General features: G+C 44.5%; 1 protein-coding gene across 2 annotated transcripts; it reads right to left on the reverse strand.

Moving 5' to 3' along the window:
* Positions 1 to 299: 299 nt before the first annotated feature.
* Positions 300 to 11,301, reverse strand: wfs1a (Wolfram syndrome 1a (wolframin)). 2 transcript variants are annotated; one of them, XM_034081182.2, is made up of 12 exons: positions 11,191 to 11,301; positions 10,098 to 10,670; positions 8,468 to 8,547; positions 6,686 to 6,830; positions 6,435 to 6,608; positions 5,107 to 5,187; positions 4,885 to 5,024; positions 4,665 to 4,787; positions 4,260 to 4,505; positions 3,419 to 3,697; positions 3,004 to 3,167; positions 300 to 2,839 (listed from the first exon to the last, which is right to left on the reverse strand). In XM_034081182.2, the coding sequence occupies exons 2-12, from the start codon at positions 10,663 to 10,665 to the stop codon at positions 1,663 to 1,665; spliced, it is 3,177 nt and encodes a 1,058-aa protein (XP_033937073.1). In that variant the 5' UTR covers positions 10,666 to 10,670; positions 11,191 to 11,301; the 3' UTR covers positions 300 to 1,662. The 2 variants fall into 2 exon arrangements, with proteins under 2 accessions (XP_033937073.1, XP_033937065.1); XM_034081174.2 differs by having other exon boundaries at positions 4,665 to 4,790.
* Between the last annotated feature and the right edge of the window lie 11,602 nt (positions 11,302 to 22,903).

Below are 22,903 nucleotides of genomic sequence, written 5' to 3' on the forward strand. Positions count from 1 at the left end.
CTGACAAAGTAATGTATTGGATCGTTTTATGTCTTTGTGTATATATTCATTGGACATTTTATTTTTTCATCAATGAAATACTTTCAGACTATGAACCTGAAAAAAGCATCCGTGTGGAAGTTTTGTTTGAAAGACAAGCACTTTATTACTCATTGCACGCTCCCATACTGAATAAAGAAGGCACTCATTCACAGTATACAGGCCCGAAATCAATGATTTTCATTCAAAAGGTGAATTGAGGTTACAGTTTAATACTGTTCATATATATGGCTTTTTATGCATTGCAAGTATTTAATGCTAATCATATGAAAAACAGCCACATCTTTAGCTTTGATTAGACTTTAGCTTTTCTGATGATTTGAAATGTACAGTTCAAAATTATTTAATCTGTTAAAACCGAATAATTTGCTCAAGCAATAAAGACATACTTAATACTTCTATTTATATAGTGAGGCAACGTTGCATATTTGAAATGTGTGGCAATTTATTTGTTTTTTTTATTATCGCAACACCAGAATAATGTAAAGGCACTCTGTACTATATAGCAAAACAAGTCATTTCAATTATTCACACTACTGGCCCTCTATTTCTACGGAATGAAGTCTATTCAATATTTATTTGGTATGTCTACAGTCGGATTAACCACCCAAAAAATAATTTACTTTAAGAAGTTTCACCTACCGGTGAATTCAGTCGCTTCACCCTTGACATCTTAGCTGTGGCATTTTGTTGTCGAGTACGAAATACAAACCATGAAACTGAGACTACAGCTGCATACTTTGACAAGTTTGCGGGTTTATATACAGCCTCAATGCAAACGTGAAAAAAAAACTAGGTCAATGTTTTAAGTTTAGTTTTTAAGTTGAAATGTAATGCACATTGTAGCTTAAGGCACAGGACAATCTGATCATCAATTAAAAATAAGATTAAGACCAGAAACTTTTAAGACAACAGAGCCAGATAATGTTTTGCTAACAGACCCAAGAATAAATAATGTCACACAACCTACATAAATAAATAGCCAGATGGACATTTACATCACACACATACTGTACATGCAAACATATTCCTAATATGAGTAAGACATTCCTTTAAAGCAGCAACAATATTGCTTTATCAAAAATACATTTCACTCTGATCTTTGATTCTCAACAAGTGTACTGTATCTTTAGTAGAAATCAGCACTTAACAAAAGCTTCTTTGCATACAATCTGGCACCTTCAAATTACAGATTGTTATCAAATGTAAAACAATACTGGAAATTGAAACGTGAATTTACAAGGTCATATTTTAATGTTGGATAAAAATAAAAAAAAACTTGTTTTTGTCTCTGGGTTTAACAGGATTAAAGCAAGTGTGACAGAAGTCTAAACCCAAAGCTGATAACTGACCGTTATTGACTGCTTTTAAGTTATGTGAACCATAGAAGTGAAATATTTGTAAACTCATGCACTACCATGAAAAACGTTAAAGTTACGATAACTATTGCATTGTTAAAAAAGCAATACGTAAACATGAACTGTAGATCCATGTAGGATCAAATTGTAAACATTACCACAAGTTACATAAGTAACATGATCACAATGCAAAGAAGAGCATAGTTTCCTTAAGAAGATGTAAGTGAATCCTTAATACTTTAGCTTGACTGTCGTGTTGACTTACTTATGTGTTGATTTTTGCTGACAGGAAGGGAGAAAAGAAAAAATCAAAGGCAAACTTCAAGGCTCTCATTGTGGTGCGTCTCCAGTCCCCTTCTATCTTCACCTGCCTGCCTCCAGTCAGCAGAGACGAAACACAGTCCAGACAGCGAATTGCCTTCAACTCGAAGCAAGGAGCTCTGTCTCCTAGACGTCCGTCCAACTTGGTGCTGAACTCCACCATATTACCAGGATTTATGTTCAGCAGAACTTGTTTGAACTCATGGCTGGCTATTAGGACTATATCCCTGGCTGGGTCTTCCACAATTGCATCCCCGATCATCCCTACTGTCACCGCAAAGAGGTGGCTGTCAAAGTGCTTGATGTGGCAGGTGTGCTTGGCCAGAGCCTTAATCTCACACATCTCTTCCTCTTCTTGTGTACCGAGCAATATGGGCAGTGAAAAGGTAGCAGATGCATCCAAATTGGCAGCCGTTAGGTTTGCAACTGTATCATTCTTTGGTTCACATTTGGGATACTTCTCTCCATATAAGCAGCGCAGCCAGTCTCCTAAGAACACTGGCAACATGTTGATGACCGACTGTGCCCCGTTATCCGTATCAGCCACCCGGACATGCTTAAAACGGCCCACCCAGGTGACTCTGTGGCCATGCAGGTGGCTACAGAAGAGCTGCGTTTGGGCCTTGCCTTTCAATTCCCAGGCAGGTGGCCCGCACACCTGACTGTACTTTCTCCAAGTCAGTGTGGAATTGTACACTTTCTGTCCCTCTGCATGATACACATAGATAGAGAAGAACAGGATCACCATGGAGATACAGAGTAAGATGAGTTTGACTGGGCCGCGGTGGGTTAGTGAGTGGAAGACATCGAGAATAGACATGCTGAACCGTGTCCACAGCCGTAGGGTGACAGGGATGGCACAAACTACCAGGGTCACAATCACCTTCATCAGTTCCAGCTCCAGGAACCACTTGAAGACCTGGATTAAGAGCATGGCAGCGAGGCCAAAAGCCAAAACAGGCAGGGCAAACAGGAAGAGGAAGTAGGCCACACAGGTGCGCATTAGACCCACGGCAGAGGAACTCTGGAGGAGCACCACAGAGAACTCACACCACATGAAGCACACAAGGTATGGAACCAGGAAGCAGTACGTCCCTCTGAAACCACGCATCCTGGCCATGCTGAAGGTGGAACAAAGGGAAAGAGGAGAAAATAAATATATATTTTCAAAGGGAACAAATAATAATGAAAAAAAGCTGCAGTGGACTTTAAAGCTCATTGACACAATCCAGTATTTGAACTGTTATTAAACAAACATCCAATAGAGCACTTTGCTCCTACTTACCTGAAAAACAGATAGAACAGGTAAACATACAGCAGGCAGGGGAGACTGAGCTTCAGCACCACTGACTCCCCTAGTGGCAGTGTGGCAACGGTGCGCCCCAGCAAACGGAGCACTGCCATTTTCTCTGGCAGGAACTGGGTCAGGCAGCACAAAGACGATGCGACCTGGATTAAAAGTACAAACAAACACTTGATTTAGTTCAAGCTAAACTTTAAAAACTTGAGAATTCACACAAAACAATACTAAGGGTTTCCTTGAAGTTGTCGAAAATCGACAAACTACTAAGTTGCTTTATTCTGTGTTGAAGTGTAACTGGTAGTAATATTGGTAAATATACCCGTGTGATTTTATGTTAATAGGATAAAACATGCAAAACTGTGTTTCTGATCATAATGTTGTGCCAGTGTTGTCTAACCTCTATGACCATTGCCCGGCGTGCATACGCCGCAGCAGTGGGACTGAGGCTCTTGTAGCTGACGGCAGTGAAGAATATGGCCACAGTGGAGAGTTCAGAACAGGGGATCCAGCCCTTATCAGCAACAGGGAAGGAGAAAATGACGAGGAAAACGGACACAATAAAGTAGAGGTATGGTTCAAGGTTGTTCCAGCCAAAGTTGGTCTCTGCTTGCTCCACATCCAGGCTGGGTTCAAAACGTGTCAGAAGAGATGTCAGGGCTCTGAAGTTCTCCCAAGTCTGTGACAGAAAATAGAAGAACAATGATAGGCCAAAGAAAAAAAAGACATTGCTAAAAGTTATAGGAGGAATATGGGACATTGGGCATTTGGGCACAAACTACTTTTGTTGTTGTGTCTTTTTGTAGTTGTTAAGTGCCTCTTTTTACTCATTAAGTGTGTACTTGAAGTTGTTTTGTGTGTGTTATTTACGTTTCTTTGCATTTGGCAATGTGTCTCTTCAAGTGAAATCTTTCAGATTACAGCCATGGGGGGCTCTAAATCGTTATGCCCCTGGGTGTGTCTCCATGAATACTTTGAGTTAAAAATAAGATTTTTAATATTCATAAAGCAGTACCACCAAAACTGCAAATTTTGATTTCATGTTATTGCAACAGGTCAGATTTATTATAAAATTGGTGTGATTTTTGAAACTTAAAAAAATGACTGTATGACTCTACTTAATGAGTCACTGGCATAGTTGGTAAAAGAGGCGTTGACAAAAAGGAAAACTTCCCACATAATCTTCTTGACAGAACAGAAAACATGTAGCAAGAATGTTTTTTGCAATAAAAATAAATCACCTTGCTGCTTTGGAAAACACGCAATGTGCAGATGATCATAGAGATGAAGGACAGGTAAAAGACGAGTAAGGGGATGACAAAAGCGAACAAGTCAACTGTCAGGTTGCTGATGATGAAAAAGAAAATAAGAGCGTTGACGTGTTGCGTGGGGATGACTGTGCTCAGCCACTGGACACCGGCCCGAGACGCCCAGTCCACCAGGTGCTGTTTCATCTCAATGATGGCATGCAGCGGGTACTGCAGAATCTGAAGTGAGGAAAAACAAATATACAGAGAGACCAGAGACATTATCATTCAAGAACCAGGAAAGAAAATTAAGTCAACAAGCATAAAACATCCACAACAAAAGGTAATGAAGGATAATTTAAGCAATATAGAATGAATTGTTACACTAGCTATGATTACCATTAAGCGTGATTTCATGTCCATGGCCTTTTGCATTCCCCCATTGTCCATCATCCCACTTCGGCCAAAACTCCAAGATCGTTTATAGGCCTTCTTGCATGTCGATGGTATCAGCTCAGCTTTCTGCTTTAAACACAATATCAGAATAGTTACAATTAAACATATAATGTCACCTGTGTCTTTATGATGACACATACATTTTTGCTGATGTGGTCTTCACCTCCTCTCTTCTGTCATTAGGCGTAGGGCTTTCAGTCTTGGCCTCGACCTGGCTGTCAGTTTGAGATGTAGAGGGGATAATACCTTGTGCATACTTTTTAGTCATCTCTACAAAGTCATCCAGGTCCACCATCTGAGAAGCTAAGACCACAGAAAGGAAGCGGTTATAAAAGAAAACGTATTATATTCTTGGTTTGTGTGTGTCCTCTGTCCGCATACTTACACTTATTGTTGACCATGCTCTCCAATACTTTCTGGGTCTGGCCTGAGGTTGGGACAGGATTCCTGCTTGCAGTGCCACCTACTGTTAAAGAACGACCACAACATCACTCAAGTTAAAAATATTTTCCTGGAGGCCTGCATGTAATGTGATATTCTTCAACATGACAGCTGCAAATAATGAAATTACAAAGTGGAATATGTGATATACTTGACCCAATGGAAGCTATCATAACAAGATGCTACTGCAATCTTGTTGATAAAACCAAGGTAATGCTCTTTTCTAAAGCTAAAAAGACACCAGAGCCTGTTTTAGATATTGTAACTACGCAAGGAATAAAACTTGAAGTGGTTACCTGTTACAAATACCTTGGTATCTGGCTTGATGATTGTCTCTCTTTTAAACGTCATGTCAATAACCTGCTTAAAAAGCTGAGGGTTAGGCTAGGTTTCTTCTACAGGAACAAGTCCTGTTTCTCGCTTGAGGCCAGGAAAAGGCTAGTCACTGTGACCTTTTTACCTGTGCTGGACTATGGAGATCTGGTCTATATGAATGCACCTGCCAATTGCCTGGTCAAGTTCGATGCTGCGTATCACAGTGCACTGAGATTTGTGACAAACTGTAAAGCATTAACCCATCACTGTACCCTGTATGCAAGGGCTGGTTAGCCTTCACTAACTGTACGGAGGCTCAGTCACTGGTACATTTTTATATACAAAGCCATGTTAGGGAAACTTCCATCTTATATCTGCTCCCTGATCTCACGGAGAATTGTAAGTGGCTACTGCCTGAGATCGAATGCTGTGGTTTTATTAAATGTGCCAACTGCTAGGACTGTCTTAGGGAAGACAGCTTTTAGATGCGCAGCTCCTCTGTCTTGGAATAGTCTTCAAATTAAATGGAAACTGAACAATCTGGTGCCACTAAATGTTTTTAAAGCTCGGTTGGATGCTAGTCAATCGGAAGCTATTGGTACCTGTTTATGTGGATAATTATGTAAATGATGCTGTATGATGTCCTTTTGTTGTTCTGTTTATGTTTTTATGTTTCATGTGGAACTACTTGAGCAGGTCTCCCTTGAAAAAGAGATCAATGATCTCAATGGGATTTATCTGTATACATAAAGGTTTGAAATTAAATCTGAGCAGTCCGTAGTACGTAAGGCTGGATTGTTGTCAAAATTCATAAAAGGCTCGATACGGTGTTGATGTTGTCTTTGTCCACATGACTTTAATTCTGTGTATAGGCATGTTGTTAATAATAAAAAGAAATAAAATATTATGTTATAATCTTCTTCTTTTTTTAGTATTACAGTTCGATATTCATCCCACCTGGCACTGCATTGACCTGCCCGACATTTTCCAGCATTTCAGACACAGCCACCTTATTCTTCCTCTCAGGATTCAGTTTCCAGTACATCATCATGGCTGCTTTACGCACAGCCAGCTCAAACCTACTCTCTGTTGCCAACTTGCGCACGTGCACCTCATTTTCTGGGGTGATTCCTAGTAGAGGATGACAGACAAAGAACAGTTAAGAAACTATAAACACAATTACAGTTTATTGTATTTTGTAAAGGTACCTTTTCTCTGGATCCAACAGCGCTGCAGTGCCCTTGATGCACCTTTTCTTCCCTGTTTAGCTGCTTTAATCAGCCAATTAACAGCCAGACGACTATTTAGCTCTGTGTCCTTATCTTCAGAAAGAAGCAAGTAGTGCTGAGCCAGCTGAAATACAGACGGGGAGATGATATTAGCGTGGGGGCTTGATCTAACTTGATCCAAGCACAGTCACACAAAGTCAGCCATTAGTTTGCATGATACTCAAGGCACACTATTTGTATTTCTTTGGTAGAAAATGGTGACAATCTGAAAGTTCAAAGTTAAGTACATGTAACACAACAGATGACTAAACAACCCATAATTCCCTGTCACTGTGGCCATCAGTGTCAATGTTTGTCAATGGCAAATGGGGAGGCAGGGCCCCAGAGGCATATCAAGTGACTGTTTTCTAATCTCAACTGTCATTTCAAAACTTTCTTCTCTCACAGTTATCATTAAATGTGCTTGTTTATAGGGGGACGAGATCATATGAAACCACATGAATATATTTCTGTCTGTGTTAGATACAACAACTATCATCTCAAAAACCTGATTTATTAGAACGCATTTCAGGTTTCCAAGTTCTTTAATGTCATGTCAAGTGGGTAATGTCATGTGCACAATAACTACAATAGAGCAGTAATTTTAACATTTTGGATCTCAGGTTCCCCTCAGTAATGCTCATTAAATATATATGTGAAATATCAAATTGACAATGTAGTCGCGCTTCTCTCATACTGTAACTATATACCTTACTTTAATGTACTGTGTATGACTGTATGTTCGCATAGCATGTCTTACATAATGCACAGCTTGTCTATTATATTAGGAGACAGCATTGGATCATCTTATCTGTTCCTTAATGTATGTACATCCATGTACTGTCTTGGTCTGGGCACACATGTTCCCTTACACACACACCCTGTGGTTATTTAGGTTATTGGTATTTGAAAATGCATGACATGTAGCAGAGGAAAGATTAAGCCACATAAGAAGCCACTTAGGAATGTACCCTTTCAGAGCTAGTGGGTATTAAATGTAAAGGCTCGTCTTCCACCTCAAACCACCCCTTTTTCTGCTGCCAGCACCTCTTTTTACATGTACCAGTTAGAAGCCAAAAGTAGGAAAGACAGTGTGCATATTTTAATATTTACAAATTCAGTGCAGCACTGCAATACACTGTAAAAGTGTTCATAATTACATTACATTGCATTTAGCTGACGCTTTTATCCAAAGCGACTTACAATAAGTACATTCGACCAGGAAGACACAACCTTGAAGAAAACAGAATCATAAAGTACATCAGGTTTCATAGAGCCAAGTATTTCAAGTGCTACTCAACTGGCTATAGATAAGCCAGTCCTTTATTAGTATATAAGTGCTCTGTTAGCAGTTCTTTGTTAGTAATTCTATCGCTCCAGGTGGAGTCGAAAGAGATGAGTTTTCAGTCTGCGCCGGAAGGTGTGTAAGCTTTCTGCCGTCCTGATGTCAATGGGGAGCTCATTCCACCATTTTGGAGCCAGGATAGCAAATCCACGTGTTTTTGCTGATGGGAACTTGGGTCCCCCTCGCAGCGAGGGTGCAGCGAGTCGTTTGGCTGATGCATAATGATTTGTATGTCCAAAAGTATTTTGGTGTATCATATGAAAAGCATGGAATCATCTTCCAAGTGGACAAAAATAGACACATGCTCACAACCAGACTGAGGCAACCAGCAGGACTGAAAACAATGCCAAGTGCCAGTCTAGGGGGATTTAACTCACCCGGGTCTGGGCTCTGGCATCACCCGCAGTGGCATTCTCCTCCAACTGCTCCAAAGACAAATCTTCCTCTGGTTCGTCATCTGGATGTGAACAGAGGGGATCAAAAACGACTCAATCAATCAATGGATTACATAAAACTGTCACTGACAAACTTGTATCAGAGAGTGCCTGTAATGAAAGAGCAGTGGGACACAGTGCTGATTTGTGAATTATATGTTAACGGCCAGTGATAAATGAATCCCTGTGACTTATCTTGTAACATGAGAATAACTAGAAGTCAGAGGATCAATGTGCAAATAGGTACATCTGTCTTTCTGAGCAGATATCCTGTGACAAGACCCGAGAGCTTCTTCAACACTGTTAATCGATACTATGTCACACCATTACTTGTAAATTGCATTACGTTTAATAACTGCTTCTGTCAATCCAGTGTCCTTTAAGCACAAGGGTTCATCCTCTTTGACTGTGTCCCTATTTCAAATGTCACAGCCTCTTATGTACAGCAACAATATTTTACAGTTTGTTTCACTTCCAGTAGGGGGAATACAAACATCAGAGTTTAAATGAGTAATTATTCAAATCAGTTACAAATAAACCTATAGGTATCATTAATTGTAAAATGTAAATTGGTTCCTTAAAAGTTCCTCACAAAAGGTGAGTATGTACCCGATGTCTTCAACAAGACAAAAAGGCTAGCCAATACTAACATGTGAATCTTTACATGGGCACAGCACTGCTTTTAACTAAATGCTAATGTCAGCAAGCTAACATATTCACAAAGACAATGCTAACATATGGATCTTATCATACTTTCACGTAATACGGTACAGGGGAATTGGGACAATAAAAGGATTACAAAACTTTTAAAAATGGCATGAAATATTCTCAGAACCATATTTACAGTATATAAACCTCATAGAAGCGCCACATAAAAGGTCAGGGATCACCAGTCATTATAATTCATGGTCTGGGCACTATGGATGTCTGTACAAAAAGTCATGACACTCCAGTCGATATCATGAAAAGCCAAAAATGCCAACCTGCTGTTGGTGCTAGAAAAAGGGACCATGGAACCACTAACGCTTCTAGGATTCATCCTTTAGAATATAAGCACAGACATTCATGCCAATGTATCTTATAGTGGCTGAGATATTTCAATTTGGACCACATAGGAGATTAACCAACCATCAGCATTACTAAAGAAGTTCACCAAGGCATGTGTTCCATGCACGGCAAAAGGGAAGACGCTGCCAAAGTATTTGTACATATGCTGACTACTTTTAACCTGCCAGCCAAACAGTAAAGAGGAGAAGGTAATGTATATGTGGAGGCCCAACTCTCTCTAGAACTTCAGTCACTGAGTAAAACCAGTAGTCAACAGTGTAGATGTCGAATGAAATGGAGCCATTGGATAGTAAAAACACAATTATTTAATTAAATGAAATTGCTGTATTAATGTCTGTTTATGTATGACACATTTTATGCATAGAAGCAGCCCAAGTTGCTTTACAAAACAAGATTAAGGTGACTAAGTAAAGATAAAGAGATGTTTATCCAAGACGGGTTAACTCTGCTTTGATAACTTTTTATATAATTTTTAATCAAATACTCAAAGCAAAGGCATTCTTACCATCTTCTATATCCTTTTCATCCTCCTCGGCTTTCCTTAGTCTTTCCTGTATTATTACCCGCTTGGCCATGGAGGCAAAGGTGCGTTTAACAGTAGCGCTGGAAGAAGTTGCAGGATCCACAGTGGAAGCAGGAGGGGAGGAAGAGTCAGAGGAATCTGTTTGAGTGTTAAGAGCCATGGTAGCAGATGTGAAGGAGGCAGATTTGAGTTTGGAAAGGGATGACATTTTTGGGATTTCAGGAGCAGTGCAGTTTGCAGTGTTGTTTGGAGGAGGAGAGGAGGGTTTAGGTGCAGGTTCAGAGAGCACAGTGGGACTTAATGGCTTTGAACCCTCTAAAAAAGGAAAGGAAGAAATGGTGTGAACAGATGTTTGAGAGGAGTTAGTTAATTGTATGGGTTCTGAGGTGGTCTCTTTTGAGGATGAAGATTTTGCAAGGTCAGAGGCAGAAGCAGAGATGTTATTGGAGACTACAGGAGGAGAATTGATGGGGGAGGGAATAGAGGGTCCATCCAGGATAGGGCATGACCCCTGGGTGTTGACAGCAGTGGATAGGACATCATTCTCCATATCTTCTGGAATTAAAAGAAAAAAGTTGTTAGTAAATTATCATGTAGCTAATTTCAAGCATACACTGTAGCAAAAATAATCGAGGTCATTTATAATAGTGAGTGGTAAGTGAAGACACAGCTGTGGGCCTGACACTGTGAGCTCCCTGTCAGAGAGGACAACATCCTCTAAATAGTTTGCACCTAAAACATGACACCTTAGGGAGTTTTGACAGGGATAGAAACACGAGTGAATCCGTGTCAACATTGTGAAAGTAGAAATACATAGGATCATAGAAACGCTGTTGCACATGCACATGTAACTAAACAAAACAAAGTGGCAATTGTAAGTAGCAACATTCTGTTGATCGGACACTTTCGTTAGAAATTAAAATATTAAAGGGGTTACATTAGAGAAGTTTTCCACATGCATCTCATGGTAGCCTACATGTGCGAGTATACAATACGGGAACTCATGTCAGGTTAATTCTTGCCACTAAACCTGCGCCATGACAGCACTGACTAAAACAAAAGAAACAAGACTTACTTGGTAACTTAGTGAGCAGATGTCCTCAGGATAAAAATTTGTATCTGCAGTCCATGCTGAGCTCCATGCAATCCACACAGCTCCGCGCAACAAGACACGCACACTGGCAGGGGCGAAATGCTCATGTGTCTTGTCTATGACAACACCATAACTTTAGGGCCTGCCCTCTTGAAATAGTCTCGTCCTTGATAGGGTGAACAAACTGCCAGTCAAACGACCAACACACCTGATTGGTTAGTATTGGCTTCTTGCTTTGTAAACTTGTGAGGGGCATTTTTTAACTCACCAACCTAGAAACGTTTCTTTATACTCATCTCTTTATTTAATTGGAATTAATCTGTCTAGATTCAAGTAAATAAAATGATAAAGTGTAACTTACTTTCACATAGCCAAATAAGCATCTAACCAAACTAACCATTAGTTGTTCAGTACATGTGTTTAGTCAATATGAGTATCATTCTGCTAGGGCCATATTAGATTATTATAATTTTTTTTAAACGTTAACTTCTGCTTCAGAGGCCTTATACAACAACACGTTACAGATGAAAAAAGTGATAATGTTTTATTATATTGTTGTCATATTATATTTGTTTAACACACAAATGGTAATCAACCCTTTCACGCATAGAGGCTATAGTGGATATAGTTTTCTTGTACATGCATGGGTTTTGATGGCATGCTACATACAGTAGGACCCTATTGCATCATCCCATACACTGCCACTCATTGGAAAGTCAGTGTAAGTGCATGATACATTTCTCTAAACCAAGATGGACGACAGAAACCAGAGCAGGGAAATTAGGCTGCAGTCGGATAGTTTAAAAATCAGCTCCTAAATTCTAACCCTATCGTCTATTCCTTGACCTCTGAGTGAAACGTCACGGGGTTAAGGGATAGTGGATAGGAGAATTCAAAAGGACTTAGGAGAAGAGACTGCGGTACTTTAGAGAATCCGAATGCACTTTCACTATCCGACGTGTTTATGATGCGCCAGCGGACGTCATTGTGTGCGTCTGCTGCTGTGGGGAAACTATGGAAACAGTTTTCTATACAGCGGACTACAACATGGATGTTTAATAAGAACGAGGGACCACTGTAAACTCATCTAGAGACTCTGCACCGTGCTCTGATGCTGCTGCTTTGCTTTATGAACGTGGACAACAGAGAAACATATTCTTCATGACCAAAGTTGGAATTTAAATAAAAAAGGAAAGTGAAACTTATGCTCGTCACCCTCTCCCTCCGGTCCACATTAATACAAATGATCCCAATACGTATGATTGTATGAACTAAAGATCTTAAAATCAATACAGATGTATTTATTATAAACGTTAGTCCTTAACATCTATCACTGTGTATATCACCATTCAAACATCTTTTAAAAGTTGAACAAACCCCACACAGCTCAGTAAAGACTGAAATGTTGACTTTATTTTATAATTTCAATGAAAACTAACGTTCATATTTCTCTTTTTGATTATAATACTGATGAACGTTCAAAACAAAGCACTTTGGCAACTTACCACCTATGTTTTAAAATGCTTAATAAGCACCGTAACTTTCATGATATCATTTCTCGGTCATAATCGGTTGTTTCCGTGAACGGCCGACTGTTGAGTGACGGCAAATCCTGCGGCTGCAAGGCATTGTGGGGCAGCATTTTCGCTTCTCCTGCCGGTTAGGGAGGTCCAGTGGTTCCTAAGCTAAAGGAGGTTATAAAGGAAGTTTGAAACCTCCTTTCCTATCATTCTCATCATTCTAGAGAATTCGAACGGCACTTATCATGGCTGCCACTGAGGGACTTCCGGGTCATTTCACTCCTTTAGGAAGGTTCCTAAGCTAAATGGACTATTCGACTTCAGCCTTAGGCCCATTCCCAAACCGCCCCCTACACCCTACCCCTACACCCTACCCCTCCGTTTGCGCGTTCACGCGGAGGGTCCGCCATATTGAGGGCTGTTCCAAAGCAACGAGTGTGGAGGGGGAGTGGGCTATCAAGCACTCAAACAGCGAGTCTGCAGCGGTGCAGACTTGAGACCGGTCTCTACCTGACCGGAGTCACGCTGTGTGTGTCCGTCAGGAAACACGCTGTTTACGAGTAGTTCCAGCAAACATCCACTGATAAATTGCGATGTTAACAACCTCATGATAACCTCATATGTTTTTAACTTAGGATCATGTGTTTAGTCTAGAAAAGGTAAATGTGTGCATTTTATTATAAAGTTGTGTATATTTACAGACCGTTGCAAAAACTAAAAAGCTTATAAACATCAGGTTTAAAACTAAAAGAGCTTTGAAACACAATGAAAGATGTTTGGAGTTTTATTTGAGTTATTCATTTAAACTTTTTGTCTAAGAGATGCTGATTTGAAACCGTTGTTACATATAGTTATGGCATTTCCTGTTTCTGCCGGAGAGAGGGGAGGCCGTCCCAAAGCTTGCTGCTGTATTTACTCCCTCCATCTGACAGGAGGGAGCCTCGTTGAGCTGCGAGTGTGGCTACAGACGGAGTTCACTCCATCACGGAGGGGTAGGGTCGAGGGAGTGGTTTGGGATTGGGCCTTAGTTTTAAGAGCAATGGGACGTCCTTTCCTCCGGAGCGTCACGTGAAGCGACGTCCGTTTGTGTCACGGATGAGTGAAGGAAGCAGGACCCAAATGCAGATAACTTTTGAGAAACCCTTTATTCCAAGGATAAAGGATAAATGACAAATACAGAACAGAACACTCTCCGGTGAACTCCGTCACCAACAAACAATGACCCAACACTGAACACAGAAAGAGACAAGACTAAATACAAGAAGGGGTAATCATGACAACGAGAAACAGCCGGGCAGGGGAGGAGAAACACAAGGACAACAGGTGAACACAATCGGGTAATCAGGGAGGGAAACAGACAGAAAGCAGACAGGCAGGAAACGGGGGTGAACACTTAACACAATAAGACAGGAAACCCAAAGACAAGAAAAACACCAACACAGACAAAACTACAAGCGTGACATAACATGTGAATTGTGACAGAACCCCCCCCTCAAGGGACGGATTCTAGACGTCCCTAAAAAAAAAAAAAAAAAAAAAAAAGTCCAAAACCCTAAGCAGGGTGGGCGGAGGGGGTCCGGAGGACGGGTCTTGGGCTGACAGCCCAGGAACACAGCGGAGGACCAGGAAGGGGTCACGGGCGGACGGCGCGAGGGGCAAGGTACAGTCCAAAAAGGGGGATTCGGGCGGACTGCCCGGGGACAAGGCAGAGAACCAGGAAGGGGTCTCGGGCGGATGGCCCGGGGTCAAAACAGAGTCCAAGGTGGGGACCATGGAGGACCGAAGGCAGCGGTAGGAAGAGTCAGGGACCCGGGTCCGAGGGCGAAGGCAACGGCAGGAAGAGTCAGGGGGTCGGGCCCGAGGGCGAAGACCGCGGCTCTCAGGGGGCCGGGCACGAGGGCGAAGACCGCGGCTCTCAGGGGGCCGGGCTCGAGGGCGAAGACCGCGGCTCTCAGGGGGCCGGGCTCTCAGGGGGCCGGGCTCGAGGGCGAAGACCGCGGCTCTCAGGGGGCCGGGCTCTCAGGGGGCCGGGCTCGAGGGCGAAGACCGCGGCTCTCAGGGGGCCGGGCTCGAGGGCGAAGACCGCGGCTCTCAGGGGGCCGGGCTCGAGGGGGGCCGGGCTCGAGGGCGAAGACCGCGGCTCTCAGGGGGCCGGGCTCGAGGGCGAAGACCGCGGCTCTCAGGGGGCCGGGCTCGAGCCGGTGTCGACCGGACAGGATCAGGAGGCCGGGCAGGAAAGCGCTGATGGGCCAGTTCCGGAGATCGGGCAGGACCCGGTGTCGGCCGGACAGAAACCGGAGCCGGTCGGACAGGCTTCGGCAGGATCCCCCACGGAAAAGGACCAGGAGTTGGCAGGAACCCCGGCGAGACCGGTGATGGACATGGGGCTGGCAGGGCCCCCGGTAGGACCTCCAACGGCACGGGATATAGGGTTGGCAGGACCCCCGGTAGGGGAGTAGACGGCGGGACCTCCAATGACACAGGACACAGGGTTGGCAGGACCCCCGGCAGGGGAGTATTCTGCGGGACCTCCAACGGCACAGGACACAGGGTTGGCAGGACCCCCGGCAGGGGAGTAGACGGCGGGACCTCCAACGGCACAGGACACAGAGCTGGCAGGACCCCCGGCAGGGGAGTAGACGGCGGGACCTCCAACGGGACAGGACACAGGGTTGGCAGGACCCCCGGCAGGGGAGTAGACGGCGGGACCTCCAACGGCACAGGACACAGAGCTGGCAGGACCCCCGGCAGGGGAGTAGACGGCGGGACCTCCAACGGCACAGGACACAGGGTTGGCAGGACCCCCGGCAGGGGAGTAGACGGCGGGACCTCCAACGGCACAGGACACAGAGCTGGCAGGACCCCCGGCAGGGGAGTAGACGGCGGGACCTCCAACGGGACAGGACACAGGGTTGGCAGGACCCCCGGCAGGGGAGTAGACGGCGGGACCTCCAACGGCACAGGACACAGAGCTGGCAGGACCCCCGGCAGGGGAGTAGACGGCGGGACCTCCAACGGGACAGGAGAAAGGGTTGGCAGGACCCCCGGCAGAAGAGTATTCTGCGGGACCTCCAACGGGACAGGAGAAAGGGTTGGCAGGACCCCCGGCAGGGGAGTAGATGGCGGGACCTCCAACGACACAGGACACAGGGTTGGCAGGACCCCCGGCTGGGGAGTAGACGGCGGGACCTCCAACGGCACAGGACACAGGGTTGGCAGGGCCCCCGGCAGGGGAGTAGACGGCGGGACCTCCAACGACACAGGACACAGAGCTGGCAGGACCCCCGGCAGGGGAGTAGACGGCGGGACCTCCAACGGGACAGGAGAAAGGGTTGGCAGGACCCCCGGCAGGGGAGTAGACGGTGGGACCTCCAACGACACAGGACACAGGGTTGGCAGGACCCCCGGCAGGGGAGTATTCTGCGGGACCTCCAACGGCACAGGACACAGGGTTGGCAGGACCCCCGGCAGGGGAGTAGACGGCGGGACCTCCAACGGGACAGGAGAAAGGGTTGACAGGACCCCCGGCAGAAGAGTATTCTGCGGGACCTCCAACGGCACAGGACACCGGGTTGGCAGGACCCCCGGCAGGGGAGTAGACGGCGGGACCTCCAACGACACTTGCGTAGGGGCTTGAATAGGGAATGGAGAGGGAACTCGAGCGGAGACTTGAGAGGGGACTCGAGAGGAGACTGGAGAGGGGACTCCAGAGGGGACTAGAGAAGGGAACACGAGAGGGGATTTGAGAGGGGAACTAAAGAGGGGACTCGAGGAGGGACCAGAGGAGGGACCAGAGGAGGGAACTCAAGAGGGGACTCGAGGGGGAACTGGAGAGGGGACTCGAGATGGAAACAGAGAGGGAACTCGAGAAGGGACTACAGAGGGGACTAGAGGAGTAATTAGGGAAGGGAACTCGAGAGAGGAACTAGAGAGGGGACCCGAGGAGGGACTAGAGGAGGGACTAAACGAGGGAACTCGAGAGGGAACTGGAGATGGAAACAGAGAGGGGACTCGAGAAGGGACTACAGAGGGGACTAGAGGAGAAACTAGAGGAGGGACTAGAGGAGTAACTAAAGAAGGGAACTCGAGAGGGGAACTAGAGAGGGGACTCGAGGAGGGACTAGAGGAGGGCCTAAAGGAGGGAACTCGAGGGGGAACTGGAGAGGGAACTTGAGATGGAAACAGAGAGGGGACTCGAACAGAGAATAAAGAGGGAACTAGAGGAGGGACTAGAGGAGTAACTAGAGAAGGGAACTCGAGAGGGGAACTAGAGAGGGGACTCGAGGAGGGACTAGAGGAGGGCCTAAAGGAGGGACTAAAGGAGGGAACTCGAGAGGGGACTCGAGGGGGAACTGGAGAGGGAACTCGAACAGAGACTAAAGAGGGGACTAGAGGAGAGACTAGAGGAGGGACTAGAAGAGTAACTAGAGAAGGGAACTCGAGAGGGAACTCGAGAGGGGACTCGAGGAGGAACCAGAGGAGGGAACCCGAGATGGGACCGTGGCAGCCGGGACCAGATCCGGGTCTGGAACCAAGGCAGCTGGGGTCGGGACCATGGCTGCTGGGACCAGAACTGGGGCCGAAACCCTGGCTGCAGGGACCGGAATAGCAGCCAGAAACATGGCTGCTGAAGCCAGAATCCTGTCTATAAGCTCCAGCTTCGACGCCGGAAACACGGCCGTATAGGGCGCTCCCGGAGCCGGGACCATAGCCGCTGGGGCCGGCCCTGGAGCCGGAAACATGGCTGTATGATCCAGCTCTGGGGCCCGGTTCATGACTGTGTGGGGCGGACTCGGAGCCGGAAACATGGCTGCGGGAGCCTGCACTGGGGCAGGAACCATGGCTGCTGGGGCCGAAACCGTGGCTGCTGGGGCCGGAACCGTGGCTGCTGGGGCCAGGACTGAGGCTGGAACCATGGCTGCTGGCGCCTGTACTGGGACCATGGCTGCTGGGGCCCGGGCTCCTTGTCTGGCCTTGCGACGACTCCTCTTAGCAGCCGCCTGAATACTCCGTGGACCTCCATAAGCCTGACGAGTTCCAGCATAAGACTCATGAATAGGAGCAGGAACTGGGGAAAAAGCAGAGGTTGACTCCAGACGGAACACTCCGAGACGTCTGTAGTCAGCAGGCTGGAACTCACACCTCCAGAGGAAGTCCAACATCCAGTCAGGTAAGAATTCCACCAAGTCGGGCTTCTCCATCGCCAACCGGTGCTCCTCTACCAGGGCGGCCTCCTTCAGCCGAACACTGGACGCTTCCTTCCACCAATCGTGGCAACATTCCAAAGGAAAAGAAAACTGTTGCAGCTCCACCTCAAAAGGGTCATCTGCTGGGTCCATTTCTGGTTGGATCATTCTGTCACGGATGAGTGAAGGAAGCAGGACCCAAATGCAGATAACTCTTGAGAAACCCTTTATTCCAAGGATAAAGGATAAATGACAAATACAGAACAGAACACTCTCCGGTGAACTCCGTCACCAACAAACAATGACCCAACACTGAACACAGACAGAGACAAGACTAAATACAAGAAGGGGTAATCATGACAACGAGAAACAGCCAGGCAGGGGAGGAGAAACACAAGGACAACAGGTGAACACAATCGGGTAATCAGGGAGGGAAACAGACAGAAAGCAGACAGGCAGGAAACGGGGGTGAACACTTAACACAATAAGACAGGAAACCCAAAGACAAGAAAAACACCAACACAGACAAAACTACAAGCGTGACATAACATGTGAATTGTGACAGTTTGTGATGACGCTGCACAGCTGATCGTCTGACAGCAGCTCTGTCCTCGTTATTTCCACACACCCCCCCGCCTCTGTTATTACCTTTATATATACAGTCTATGGTTAGTACACATTTACTGACACAAACGTGTATCATCTGTTGTAAACCCAAATACATTAAATAAAATAAGAACTCATTCTCAAAAAAGATAAACGCCATTCTTAAAATGTATAAACGAACAATAGTTTGATTAATATTGATTAGAGTGCACAAAATAAATAAAATAATTCAGAGAAGAAAACGGGGCCGCCCCTGGCCAACTTGGGGCCCCAAGCGACATTGTGAGATGAGGCCCCCCCCCCCCAACCGACAGGAGTGAAACTATTTTTTTTGGAAACAAAGTAGGCTGCTTTGCAAATATAATTCCTGTTTATTATTATTATCAACACAGTTTCTTTTTTATACAGTGAGGTAAAAGGTAAATGTGCATGTATGTCGTTCAGTATGCGTTAACATGTGAATACGTCTGCATTTCCTGCCAAATACTTCTACTAATAATAATAATCATAATCAATTCAATAATATAAATACTATATTATTTTATTATAATATAGTTGTAATATAGTATAAGACACAACATGCTTATGACATGCTCAAAAACTGATATTTCTTAAATCTGTATTCAAATGTAGTTCCCTCTGTCAGCAATGTATCAACAACTACACACACATTTCTATCAGTATTTCTCTGTGTTGTGGTTGACATGATGATGACTGTTAGGAGTTAAGGGGAGAGGCTGACCATCACCATGAAATGTGCAAATTGACATAAAAATAAATAAAAGGGGAAAAAATGCTCCATGTTTTTTAGGCTGTAAACTGTAACTGTTATGTAAGCCAACTAGACAGACAGTGTATCACTCTTCCTCCTGTACATTAGCAGATAAAAGGCATAACATACTTGAATGAGTGTTAAATAAAGAATGCTGGAAATAACTGCGGCCGTATCAAAGCCGTGATTGGTCAGATGTCGATTCATTGCAATGGTGTCGGGTTACAGATGTGCTCCCCTTGTCACCTCTCACTCAGGCCCATTCCCAAACCGCCCCCTACACCCTACCCCTACACCCTACCCCTCCGTTTGCGCGTTCACGCGGAGGGTCCGCCATATTGAGGACTGTTCCAAACCAACAACTGTGGAGCGGTGTGGGCTATCAAGCCCTCAAACAGCGAGTCTGCAGCGATGCTGACTTGAGACCGGTCTCTACCTGACCGGAGTCACGCTGTGTGTGTCCGTCAGGAAACAAGCTGTTAAAAAGTAGTTCCAGCAAACATCCACTGATAAACTACGTTGTTAACAACCTCATGATGACCTCATATATTTTTAACTTAGGATCAAACCTGTGTTTAGTCTAGAAACAGGTAAACATGTGCATTTTATTATATAGTTGTGTATATTTACAGACCGTTGCAAAAACTAAGAAGCTTATAAACATCAGGTTTAAAACTAAAAGAGCTTTGAAACACAATGAAAGATGTTTGGAGTTTTATTTGAGTTATTCATTTAAACTTTTTTTCTAAGAGATGCTGATTTGAAACCGTTGTTTCATACAGTTACGGCATTTCCTGTTTCTGCCGGAGAGAGGGGAGGCCGTCCCAAAGCTTGCTGCTGTGTTTACTCCCTCCATCTGACAGGAGGAGACTCGTTGAGCTGCGAGTGTGGCTACAGACGGAGTTCACTCCGTCACGGAGGGGTAGGGTCGAGGGAGTGGTTTGGGATTGGGCCTCACTCTCGCGGGGGGTGCGCGGAGAACTGAGCGGAGAACTGCGCACAGCAGCTGAGGCCCTCTGGGCGGGGCCCCCTGCACAAGGCGGGGCCCCATGCAGCCTGCGTGATTGGCCTGTAGGGAGGGGCGGCCCTGAGAAAAATATTTTTGATTATCTATCAAAACCCAGTTAGATTAACATTCATTGGATTGCACACTTTGTTTGTTTGGATATGTAGCACATTCACATTTGAATAGCACTTAATGACTGACTGAATGGAAATGACAATAAATGAAAATGTAAAACGAAAAAAGCGATCATGAAAATGTGAATGAATAAAATGATTTTTGACCACTTTGTTGTTCAGATATATCACATATTTGTAACTAAATGATACATTAATTGAAACAAAACACGGTATAAACTGAGGAGTGACTCCCGTGAGGTTCATGTATTTTCTTCACTCCGCTGGGAAACTGCTCTCATGTCAAGAAGCATCAGATCAGTGCATGCACTGCATCGTCCAATCAGTGAACGATACACAGTAAGGGGCGAGTGTCTGACGATTTAATCGAAGGATGGACTGGTGCATGGTTCCTCGGTTATAGCTCCTCCATTATCGCTCCTCGGTCCTCCGGCAAAAATAAGGCCATTGGGACGCTACTCAAGATGGCGCAGACAAATCAACTTCCGGTGAGACCGAGACCGAGGAGTGAGGAAATGAAAAATAAGAGAAGTGAGAAGGGCCCCCTGAGGTAGACTATTTTCATTTCCTCGCTCCTCGGTCCTCGGTCTCACCGGAAGTTGATTTGTCTGCGCCATCTTGAGTACCGTCCCATGGCTCTTATTTCTGCTGGAGGATCGAGGAGCGAGGAGCGAGGAGCGAGGAGCGAGGAGCGAGGAGCGAGGAGCGATATTGGAGGAGCGATAATGGAGGAACCACCAGTCCATCCTCCGATGAAATCCTCAGATACTCGCCTTACTCGCTTACTGTGTATCGCTCACTGATTGGACGATGCAGTGCATGCACTGATCTCATGCTTCTTGACATGAGAGCAGTACCCCAGCGGAGTGAAGAAAATAAATGAAACTCGCGAGAGTCACTCCTCAGTTTAAACTGTGTTTTGTTTCAATTCAAGTATCATTTAGTTACAAATATGTGATATATCTAAACAACAAAGTGGTCAAAAATCATTTTATTCATTTATTGGAAACATTTTCATGATCACTTTTTTCGTTTTATATTTTCATTTATTGTCATTTCCATTCAGTCAGTCATTAAGTGCTATTAAAAATGTTAATGTGCTACATATCCACATACAAACAAAGTGTGCAATCCAATGAATGTTAATCTAACTGGGTTTTGATAGATAACATATCTCTTTTTCTTCTCTCAATAATTGTATTTCTATTGTGCACTCTAATCAATAAAACTATTGTTCGTTTATACATTTTAAGAATGGCGTTTATCTTTTTTGAGAATGAGTTCTTATTTGATTTTATTTATTGGGGTCTACAACAGATGATACAAATGTTTGTGTCAGTAAATGTGTGGCAGGGGTGTTTGTGAAAATAACAGGGACAGAGCTGCTGTCAGACGAACAGCTGTGCGGCGTCATCACAAACGGACGTCGCTTCACGTGACGCTCCGGAGGAAAGGACGTCCCATTGCTCTTAAAACTCATTTCCCTGCTTCTCGTGGTTTCCTTGCGTCCCTCCATGCTTCCCTGGTGGGAGGGACTAGTCACAGGGAAACGACGCAAGTGAGGGAAGCAAGGATTTAATTTAACCGACCTGAGACCGGGCCGATATCTTGCCAATTATTTTATGGAAAGCGCCCCCTGCAGGTATAACAATGTTGGTGACATCAAGTAACAACTAAGGAATCATATAATTCATAAATTGTCAAAGTATTGATTTTATGTTTGCAGGAAATTATGATGAATCACCTGTCCACTAAAGTGGACGTCATGCATCACTGGCTATATTTCTACAATGCATACTGTTACTGCTACTGTTGTTCTTGAAAATACTTCATTTGCAATATCTTTTTGGGCCATAAATCAATATACTTATGTTATTATAATGCAATTTTAAATTTGCACATCTTTATTTATAATTTTTTCCAAATGTACATGTCTTCAGTTCAAACTTTAACGCATACTGTCGACCTGAGTGGATATATAAAACATTTGTTTTTCTAAATTTGAAGAAACTAGATTAAAAACAATAAAAACACTTGGTAAAAAAATCCTGACTGAGGTTTTCATAATTCATGCATGGGGTACATATGTACACTTAAAGTTGCATCTAATATTATTATTAATGTTATAAATAATCATCACAATACATGCTACAAAGCTATAGGCCTGCTTTGAGAAAACTGAGTCTAAATATGAGTATTGTGCACTCCAAAAGGCATTGTGTGTAGCTGAGGTTTCATGTACTAAAAGGACATCATCCACCATAGTAGCTTTTCTCTTTCTCACTCACTCTCTTTTGCCTGGAACAAGACTCTCTGCTGGCATTAGGAAACATCCCACTAGCATATAGGTCACTGATTACAGCCCATTGCAAATAACAGCACCAGCCCCGGGGCTTTTTACCTGTCTATCAAGATGCATTTGACCATCCCTTGCGGTGGGGTCTGAGAAGTCATGGAAAGATTCATTGTAA

The sequence above is a fragment of the Pseudochaenichthys georgianus genome, chromosome 1, assembly GCF_902827115.2.
Source record: "Pseudochaenichthys georgianus chromosome 1, fPseGeo1.2, whole genome shotgun sequence".
In the NCBI taxonomy this organism is placed as follows: Eukaryota; Metazoa; Chordata; class Actinopteri; order Perciformes; family Channichthyidae; genus Pseudochaenichthys; species Pseudochaenichthys georgianus.